Source organism: Apodemus sylvaticus, chromosome 12 (genome assembly GCF_947179515.1).
Source record: "Apodemus sylvaticus chromosome 12, mApoSyl1.1, whole genome shotgun sequence".
Classification (NCBI taxonomy): Eukaryota; Metazoa; Chordata; class Mammalia; order Rodentia; family Muridae; genus Apodemus; species Apodemus sylvaticus.
The window spans coordinates 60,212,652-60,223,214 of record NC_067483.1 but is presented as its reverse complement, the minus strand read 5'-3'; the positions used below and the strand labels follow the sequence as shown (position 1 = coordinate 60,223,214).

Here is a 10,563-nt window from a genome sequence, read left to right as displayed (position 1 = left end):
AAGACAATGTGTTTCAGAATTGATTCATGTCTTACTCCTGACAGCGCCCGCGCTGCTACAGTACTGTGTATCGGGTGTAGGCCTGGGGGATTGACAAAAAACACAGACACAGGTCATTCTGCAAGGAGAATGCCAAAGCTTTACTGAGAGACCAGCAATATATATACTAGAGGCCAGGGAAGGGAACAGGAAAAATCAATTATAGTCATAGGTCAGGCACCTGGGAAGTCCGTACCACACCGGGCAGGAAGGCAGGAATCAAGCTAAGCCATGGGATGTTTTGCTCTCAAGAAACCTGTGCAAAAAGCTCAGCTGGGGGTGTTGAGCCAAGCTCTCTGGTTCCCAACAACTCCCCCTTTTTTATTTTTTTTAAGAATGAATAGCGTCTGTCTTAGGACACCTTCCGTCCAACTACCATTACCTGTCTCTGGAAATCTCTGCCAGTCCCAGATACTCCAACAATATTAACAAATTTTTTTACAAGTATGAGACATACTAGCCAAGTTTCTGATATCAAGAAGCTTTTTTTGTTTTTTTGAGTGAGATTGTGGGGAATTAGGCCAAGCAGGAGAGTACTTGGGTTCATAGACTTGGTTATGTTTCAAAGTGATCTTTATCACATTTTAGCACAGATAGCAGAGAGAAATGCCAAATTGATGATGGCAGGAAATGGAGAAAGGCAGGTGTATTTGCATCTACACATGTTTTCTCATGATTTTGAAGAGCAGATTTATAACAATGAATATCAGTATCATAGTTTTTGTGCTGGTAATAGTATCTAGCTCATGCAAATAAGATAATAGAAAATATTGATTATGTTCTCATACTTAGCATAGGAAAAAAACAGCTGTTTTGGTAGTAACCCAGACTTTGACATAAATGTATTCTTTTCAGGTTTGGGACCAGAAGATGCCTTTGGTGGTCTTGTGCTTTGTATACTAAAATGTTGTGTGAGCACCAAGGCCCTCTGTCAATAGGACAAGAGAGGGGCTACGTTTTTGCTTTGTTTTTAATATTCTTCTACCTTTCCTAATAGCATTTGTCTCTACTACACTTTGTCTATTTATTTTGAGACAGGGTTTCTATGTGTAGCCCTTGCTGTCCTGGAACTCACTACGTAGACCAAGCTGGCCCCTTGAACTTATAGAGATCTGCCTACCACTGCCTTCCAAGTGCAAGAACTAGAGACACAAGCTTCCATGAGTGGCTCTGTTTCTATATTGTAAATTAGCAGATTTTCCTGGAATTATAATTTCTAATGGGTATTTGTTTATTGGTAGTTGTGAAATTTTCTTTATGGTGACAATTTTTGGAATTTTGGTTTCTTTATAAAACATTCTATTTCTTTTTTTTTTTCTTTTTGTGCTGGTAGTAGATTTGGTTTTTTGGAGACAGGGTTTCTCTGTATAGCCCTGGCTGGCCTGGAACTCACTCTGTAGACCAGGCTGGCCTCGAACTCAGAAATCTGCCTGCCTCTGCCTCCCAGAGTGCTGGGATTACAGGCATGCGCTACCACCGCCCGGCAACATTCTATTTCTTTAAAAAACAAAAACATAAAGACTATTTTTGTTTTGATTCCAGATTAGGGACACGGGGCTTCTTCAGACTGTCCACAGCAGCTGACTATGATTTGCCTCGTGCTCCAGCAGGGGTGTGACCTTACCAGCTGCAGACAGTTTCCGAAATTGTGTGACATTTGGAATTCTGAGGACATTTCAGAGGATATATAAATGCTAGGGCCTCCAGCAGCAGGCTGGGTTGTTGGTTGTGTTTTTTTAAGTAGTCATACACAAAGAAGAAATTAGGTATCCTGATGGCGAAGACCAAACTTGCCACATGCCCTCTCTCCAACTTTATTCAGGGATAACTTTCCTTTCTATCATTTTTTTCTCTCTTATCTAGTGTTAGGGGTTGAAAGGGTGGAATAAAGAAGAACCCATAAAGTAGCAAAGATCAGTTATAATTCTTGGAGACTAAAGTTTTCTGTAGCAAACAATAGAGAATGGTGAACATATGTGTGTGGGTGCTTGTGTGTGTACATGTGTCTGTGTACAGGTGTGGAAGACAGAGTTTGATGTTGGATGTTTTTATACCTGCTCAGCTTCTAAAAATTTATCATCATCATCACCACCACCACCACCGCCACTACCACCACCATCCTCCTCCCTGGCAGGGATCCAAATCCTTATGCTTGTTCAGCAAGTGCTTTATCTGCTGGGCAATTCCACAGGCCCCAAACTCAAGGGTTTTAACCTAGACTTTGGGCTATAAAGCTTCACAACTATTTTTCAGGCTAAATGACTATTAGAAATGAATGAATAGATAAATATTTGATAAGTTCTTTGAGGAAGGCTGCTGACCGATGATCTAGTGAGGCCTGAGCTTGGATGTCAACTTGTATTTATTTATTTGACTGAATCAGCTCTATAGTTTTAGGTGTGGCCCTCAGTGACAGCAATGAGCTTCATGTGACCTGTAAATGTGGATATGCAGTTGATAAATTCATCTCACCAAAACAGAAACACAGACATTAATATCCAATTGCACACACATGTTTTGGAAGCACTCAGAGTATTTAGGCTAAATATGGGAATAGATCAGTGCTTGTTAAAATCTTGTGTAATGGGTGAGAAGTCTATTCTTATAAACAGGGAGGAGGTTTGCTATGTACTAATTGTCAGGTCATGGAAGCTCTGCTTTTATACCTATGAAATAGGAATGTTAAGAGTAGCACCCTGCATGGTAGTGGTGGCACATGCCTTAATCCCAGCATTTGGGAGGCAGAGGCAGGAAGAACTCTGTGAGTTCAAGGTCAGCCTAGTCTACAGAGTCAGTTCCAGGACAGTCAGGGCTACACGGAGAAACCCTGTCTCAACAAACCAAAGTAGCATCTTCGATTCACTTTTACTTCAGGGGCAGGCCACAGAGAGTTTGACCATGTTCCAGTGAATATATATATAGACAACACAAATTGGACTTGTTTGATTTTATTTTCTATTTTTTATTCTTACTTTCCTTATACTTTTATTTTTTCGTGAGGGGGTGAGGTCTCAAGGTTGGTGAGGCAGACATGAAAGGACAGGGAAGTAAGGGTTACTTTAAAACAAACAAACAAATGAACAGGTTAGAAGGCCAGTGGCGATGCATGTTTTAATCTCAGCATTTGGGGAAGCAGAGGCAGGGGGATTTCTGTGAGTTTGAGGCCAGCCTGGTCTACAGAGCGAGTACCAACCAGGACAGCCAGGGCTACACAGAGAAATCCTGTCTTGAAAAAGGAGCTTCTAAACAAGTTCTTAGTATTTTGTAGAAAAGTGACTTTGGTTATATTTGGCTGTTTGGTAGTAATAACGTTTTTGATGTTTCAAATATCTAAAGAAGGACTCAATGCTTTGGTAGCCATGGCTTTTTCGGTAACCAGAAGAATGTATAACAAAAATCTATATTCTAGCACTAAATAACAGTAGATTTGACAGTGTACTCAGCTCTGAGAGTATCACAGAAAAATACTAGGGCAGTATTTTTAAATTGCTTTACAAATAATTCTTATGTTGCAGTGTCCCTAAGTTACTATAAGTTTTAGCTTAATATAAAAGAGCAAAACAGAAAGAACACGAACATTTCTTAAGAGCTAGTATTATGTATTGGGCTCTGAGAATATCACATGTATTATCATTAACGCTTACAGGAAGTCTGTAATAGGCAATGTCTTTAGCAAAATGACATTCAGATACCAAGACAGCAGAGCCAGAAGCCACAATCGAGCCTGTTAGCTTGTGAGTGTTTGAAGAGATCACTTAGCCCAAAGACACACTGGACAACTGTAAAATCAGGTTGGGATAAGAGAATGAGGCAGCTGTGACTTTTCATTCAGTTTAGGTGTAATTTATAAGTGGCAGAGGAAAGCTACAGAATTGTTTGTAACAATTGTTCTGTAATCCCACTGGTTTTTGATTCTTTGAGACGGGCCATCAAGGCTCTTGGTTAGAAAACTGAGAAGAGAACGTGGCACTGTCGCCATGTTTGTTTCTGTTGTTTGCTTGCACCATTTTACACAGGGTCCCCCTTACATCGTCCTGCCCCCTTCCCTGGAACTCATGCACACAGTCTAGTGGTTGCTTTTATGTCAACTTGACACAAGTTAGAGTCATCTGAAAGGAAGGAACCTCAATTAAGAAAATGCTTCCATAAGATCCAGCTGTGTGCATTTTCTAATTAGTGATGGTTGGGGAAACATTGTGGGTGTGCCACCCCTGGGCTGGTGGTCCTTGGTTCTGTCAAAAAGCAGGCTGAGGAAGCAAGTAAGCCCCCTCCGTGGCCTCTGCATCAGCCCCTGCCCCCAGGTGCAGGCCTGCTTGAGTTCCTGTCATGATTCCTTCAGGGACAGACTTTAGTGTGGAAGGGACAACCAAGCTTGCTTTTGGTTATGGTGTTTTATCACAGCAACAGAAACAGGTAGTCTCCTAACTGTGGCCACCAGGCTGCCTTAGACTTGTAGTGATCCTCCTTCCAATTCTATTAATTTTTGAAAACAATTTAAAAGATAGAATCAATGTTTTATACTCTATAAGACATATTACCTCCATCCTTTCCTCTTATTAGGCATATTGTAAATGGTACTGAAGAATTTTATAAAATTCTTAGGAAAGCTTATATAAATGTGAAGTTTATTTCTGACCTCATCTTTGCTTCTGATTTGTTCTTATCACAATTACCAAACCATCTCTTTGCATTCTCGTTACTTCTTGTACTGCAACCAGAAGGTGAGTTATTCTAAGACAAGTATCATCTCTCTTTCACTGTGGTATCCATAGTAACCCGGACAGTTCCTGCAATATAATAATTCGCAGTAAATGTTTGGTGAATACATCAGCCAGCGGTAATAAAATAGGATTTATCTTACATCATTTTCTGTTTCCAAAATTAGTAGATATGAACATTTTCATAGAGTTAGTGTCAGAAGTATATGACATGCTTATTATTTATCGGAGACATATGCCCTGAACATAAAAAGGTTGCTATAATCATTATTTTATTTAGTATGAAATTACATTTTGGTAAAAAATCTAACCAATGAATTTCAGGAAAAAACCCATAGAATATTTAGCATACTTCTTGAAATATAGATAGAGCAATAAGACAAGGGAAAGATAAAAAAGTTATATGTAAACAAAAAAGAAAAATCAAAATATCTCTGCTTGCAGATGTCGCATGCCTTTAATCCCAACACTTGGGAGGCAGAGGCAGGCAGATTTCTGAGTTCGAGGCTAACCTGGTCTACAGAGTGAGTCCCAGAACAGCCAGGGCTACACAGAGAAACCCTGTCTTGAAAAAAACCAAAAAAAAAGAAAAAAAGATTCTAGCAGAAAACTGTTAGACCCTCTATCTACTTTCATCAAAACATTAGGGTACAAAATCTACACACAAACATCGGTAGCCTTTTAAATACATCAATAATGAACTTGCTTATAAAAAATCAGGAACAATTCCATTCACAGTAAGTTTTAAAATGCCTTGAATAAAGTCAACCAAGGAGATGCAGGACCTCTGCAACAAAAGCCTTGAGACGCGGCCGGCAGCGAGCCCTCCCTTGCTTGTGGGCTGACACAAAAGCGTCAAAAGGGTCATCCTGCAGGTCAATCTCCAGATTCAGTGCGATCCAAACAAACTTCCAACGACTCCCTTCACCAAACAGTGGCAACAACAAATTTAAAAGTGCATGTGGATGTACAGAGATCATATAGTCTAATCAGTCCTAGGCAGAAAGAATAATGCCAGAGGTATCGCAGTACCTGATCCTCAAATTATACTACAGAGCCATAGAGCAGAATGTATGGTGCTCCTGGCAGAGAAAACCACAAGAGACATGCAAACCAACAGAATAGAATTGGGGGTCCACAAGCAAATCTATACAGCAACAAAACTATCAAATTATGCATCAGGAGAAAGGGTGCTGGACACTATTCACAGGAAATTGAAACTTGATACATATTTCTTCGCTGTGCACAAAAACAAATGTAAAATGGACTAACAGTATTGGAGGACCTGAAACTTTGAAACAACTAGAATAAAACAGAAAGAAACAAAAAAAACAAAAAACCCTCAAGGTACAGGCATGGGCAGGGGATTTCTGAAAAAGGCTCTATTAACACAGAGTACAACCCCACTGGATTGGCCAATGAGACTACATAAAACTGAAAATGTTTCTACTTCAAAGAAAACAGCCACTTGACTGAAGTTAGATACTGTAGCGGGGGTAGGGGGCTTTGCTAACTGCTTATCAAATGGGAACAATAGCTAGAATAGCGGCTCTCAACCTTCCTAATGCTGATATGAATCATAATGGAAATACCTGATATGCAGGATATCTGATATGTGACCCCTGTGAAAAGGTCATGACCCATAGGTTGACAACTGATGTAGAAAATGTAAAGAACTGCAAACGGTAAACACCCAAAGACAAACCATAAGTAAACCGGCTCATGAACAGAATAGATGGTTCTCAAAATATGAAACATAAATAAAATGAGGAAGCATACAGTATCTTCAGCCATCAGGGAAATGCAAATTAAAACTGCCTTGAGATTCTAACCACTCAGAAAGGCTGTTATTAAGAAAACCAATCACAGCTGGGTGGTCCGGGTGCATGCCTTCAATCCACCAGCACAGGACAATGAAAGCAGAATGGAGGACTAAGAGGAGGAGGGAACCAGAAAGAGGGGGTGGAAAGTAGTACGGAGGAAATCAGTGGGGAGAGGGATAAAACAACAACAACAACAACAACAAAACCATGTGTGTGTGAGCCATGGTGGAACCCATTACTCTGAATGCCAACTTAAAAAAACAAAACTAGACTATTTGAGTATATGTAGCAGTAACTCCCGTTCTTTGACTTTCAGAGTTGAAGTAGAAAGCTACACGCCAGTGTGAACAGTTTCTCACTAGGTGGCTCTCTTTCCCGCGAGTGGGCGCTGCGTTGGCGCTGGTGGGAGATAGGGGCCATTGTACTGCTGCAATTGCCGTGCACGTCACAGCGCATCACACTGGCGCTGGCTTGCTGCACGAGGGGCCATAGTTCACTTTCTATTTCGTTAATGACAAGCTGTCCTTGAGACTTATTTCCAAGTCAGCTGTACTTTCGTTTCCTGAGAACTGAAACACGTTCCAAACAAACATTGTTCTAGGCTAATAGGTGTTGGATTCAGAGGAGGACCCGGAAAGCGATTCTTTAGGCAGCATGGAAAAACAGAAGACATCAGGTACCCAAACCAAAAACAAGATCCCCTTGAAATGCTGATTTTAACTACACAGCGAGGACCGCATTCTTGGGCCTTATTCTAAATCATTTTTTAGGATACCTGCTTATATAATTTTTCAGTATCCATTGAAAATAAAATCTGTAAAATGTCAATAATTACTTCACTCCATCAGAATGACTTATTCTACATGACTCCACATCATCGGGAGCCATTATTACTATTTTAATCCTAAACCTGACACAAAATACTAAAAATATTCGTTCTCAAAATGGAAAATTATTTTCTTAGGCTACCTCATGCTGATAAATCTGGATGCTTCTTTATAAAAGAAGCGGCAAGTGTTTGTGAGGGGAAGGTTGTGCTGGAGATCCACCTTCGACGACCGAGCGTTATTTGTCGCTGGGGGAACCCCTGGAAAGAATGTCTCCAGCCTTTCTGATCGCTCTCAGTTCTAAATGCCTAACAACTGCGTGTCAGCCTCCCAGGCTGGGTTCCAGTTCTCCCTGAGTCGCCTCTGGGCGGTCTCGCATGTGGAGGGTCGACGACCGGGGAAAGCCGCACATTCTCGGCTGCGGGGGCCGCAGTCTCTTCCTTTGGGGACCCGGTCCTGGCGGGATCCCGCTGCCCAGCCTCCATCAGTCGAGGGGACCCCCTTCCTTCCTCTGCCTTTGCGGTATCGCCCTCGCCTTCTTGCTCCACCCGCCAGCCTTGATAACCTGCGTTTTCTTCCCGGGCCGGACCCTGTCCCCACCAGGCTCAGAGGAAACTATGGAGGTGGTTTCCACCGTTGGAAGGCTGGAAATGCCCAGAATGAATGCCTCGGGGTCTTCCCCAATTTTTTGCTCGGAGATTAAGGGAAGAAGAAATGGACTTTCCTGCTCGGATAACAATCTCGACTCCTGGCTTTTAAAAAAAAGGCAGGGAATCCAAGCGGGGAATCCTGGGCGGTTTCCCGGGAACCCGTTTCTCCACGGGAGGGTCACCCTGTCTACACACAGGAGTTACTATGACAATACAACCCCAGCCTCCAGTTTCCATGGCAGCGGCCTGCCCAATCTGATTGGTTTTCCTTTCTATTTCTCCCCGGGCTCCGCCCTATCCCCCTCCAACACTCTTCCAGAGTGCCTGGGGAGGGGCAGCTGAGAGGAGGGAGGCCTTTGCGTCACTCTCCGGCGCGCCAGGGAAGACAAGAGCCGAGGAATTGGCGGGCGGAACTGTAGGAGGAAGGGGTGGCGTTTCCGGTGGGAAAAAGTGGAGGAGTGGAAAAAAAGGAAGCGAGAAGTGGGTGGGTGGAAGGGCGGAAGGCTTTGAGTGTAACTCCCGGCTGATTTGGGCTCGATGTTCGCGGTGAGCTTGGGGTTGCCCCCTCGCACGGGAGGAGAAGGAAGGATCATTAGGAAGCCACCAGGCGCTATCACCAGATCCCTCAGCCGGCGCGCAGGCGCCACACACCTTGCTGATCCCAAAAGGGAGAGATATAGAGAAGCGGAAATCACCCTGAGGGACCGGCACTGCTAAAGTCTCGCGAGAGCGGATCCGACTTCCTTCCTCTGGTTCTCCCTCCTCTTCCCCCGCCCCCTTCCCTTCTCCCTCCTCTTCCCCCCTCCCGAGCCGGAGCGTCCCTGTGTCCCACAGGCCAGAGCCGCAGCTAGAGCAGCTTTCCCCACTCCCTCCCCCTCTCCTCACTCACTCCCCCCCCCCCACCCCGCGCCAAGCGAGGAGGAGTCGGAGGAGAGGAAGATGGCGGCGGCCGCCAGCACCCGCGGGGCCGCGGGGCCGCTCCGAGGAGCCTGAGAGACCCACGGAGGCTTCGTGGCGAGACGCGGCGGCGGAGGATGAGCCTGCAGAGCGCGCAGTATCTCCGGTGAGTGCGGAAACCCGGCCGAGGCGTTGTGGGGACGGGAGGAAGATGAGGCTTGGGGGGGCCAGGAACAGCGGACTCCGAGGTGGTGGGGGAGTTTTGCAGCGTCCTTCTGTCGCCGGGGCGGGGAGGCGCGGGCCGAGCGGGCAGCTGCGGGAGGGGGCGGGCACACACACGGCTGCCTGGCCCCCGCCGGGCGAGCCGAGCTCCGGTGAAGCCGGCGATGAGCGGAGGGAGGTTGGGGAAAAGCGTGAGAGAGAACGTGTGTGCGCGCGCGCGCGCGGCTGTGGTCTCAGGCTGCGGGCCGGGGTAGGGAGAGGCTCCCGGAGAGCGGGCAGCGAGCCGGAGGAGAGCGGGCAGGGTGGGCCGGGGTCTGGAGCCCCCAGCACGGCAGCCGTGGGCTGCTGGCGGAGCGATGCGTGCCGAGAGTGGAGGGTGGAAGGCGGCACACCTGGGGGTTGGGAGGGCGCAGACTGGAGGGCAAATTGGAGGAAAGGGAGCCCGCAGGAAACGCGAGCTCGTTCTTTCCTCGCGGGTCGGGAGTAGGAGAAATAATGCCTTCTGGTCGTTAGTTGAAGGGGTAGGGGAGCCCGGGAAGCGGGGCAAATGGATGAGGGAATCGAGGGAAGAGGGAGGTGCTGTGGACAAGGTGATGTTCTCGAAAGAAACTGTAGTTGGAAGATACCATTCTGAGAGTCGTGTGCATTCATTAGGTGCGGTGTGGGGAACTTGTATGAAGGAGATAGAGTGACGCATGGGTACTGGTGCGTGTGTGTGTGTGTGTGTGTGTGTGTGTGTCTGGGGTAAGGGAGGGAAGCAGGGATTGATGCACACTTAAAGAAGGCTCGCATGCATTTAACACTGACGTCGAGAACGTTTTGAATGGAAAGACAGCAGCTGTTGTGCAGTCAGAAGAGTTTGATGGATTCTGAGCGAGAGCTTGGAGGAAACTAGAGGGGAAAATAAAGCCTTGGTGACAAAGGGAAATAAGATGGTTAGTGCCTGAGATTAGTTGAGGAGTTGCAAAGACTCAGATACTTAAAAACTGGACCTTTTTGACTTTCAGGAATATATTTTTTTTAAAGGCAGATCTTATTTGGGAAGATGCTTTTAAAACGTGTTTTCATACCTTGAGGAGAAGGGAATTGAATGGGTAGATAACTCAACAATAAGAGTTTCTTCACTCAGCTGTTTAGAGATTAGTGATGTGGAAGTCAACGTGTAAGAGTGGTCCCACATGTATTTATATTGCTAGAGAATTGATGTTCTGTGGTAAACTGGGTGGCTGTTCTGTCTTTGAAAGTAGTTATTCATTACACTGGAGAGAGGGTGGTGGGATCTCTGAATCTTTGATGCATGAATTCCAGAGTTTAACACAGTGTATATGCCTGATATATGGTGACAGCCTCCTTTTTTCCTCTGTTACCCTTATTACTACATTAAACT

The 10,563-nt window shown here is 45.2% G+C and overlaps 1 protein-coding gene across 6 annotated transcripts in view; it reads left to right on the top strand.

Annotated features, from left to right (window-relative positions):
- The first annotated feature begins 8,520 nt into the window (after window positions 1-8,520).
- Smg7 (SMG7 nonsense mediated mRNA decay factor) overlaps window positions 8,521-10,563 on the top strand; it is a 65,004-nt gene continuing 62,961 nt past the window's right edge. For 2 of the 6 annotated variants that reach the window (XM_052200814.1, XM_052200815.1), the window contains exon 1: window positions 8,521-9,120. Coding sequence is in view for 1 of the 6 variants with exons in the window: in XM_052200816.1 (XP_052056776.1) it covers window positions 9,092-9,120 (29 nt within the window). In the remaining 5 variants the exon portion in view is untranslated. The remainder of the gene's footprint in view (window positions 9,121-10,563) is intronic. The other 4 variants (XM_052200818.1, XM_052200819.1, XM_052200816.1 and 1 more) reach the window with 3 other exon arrangements.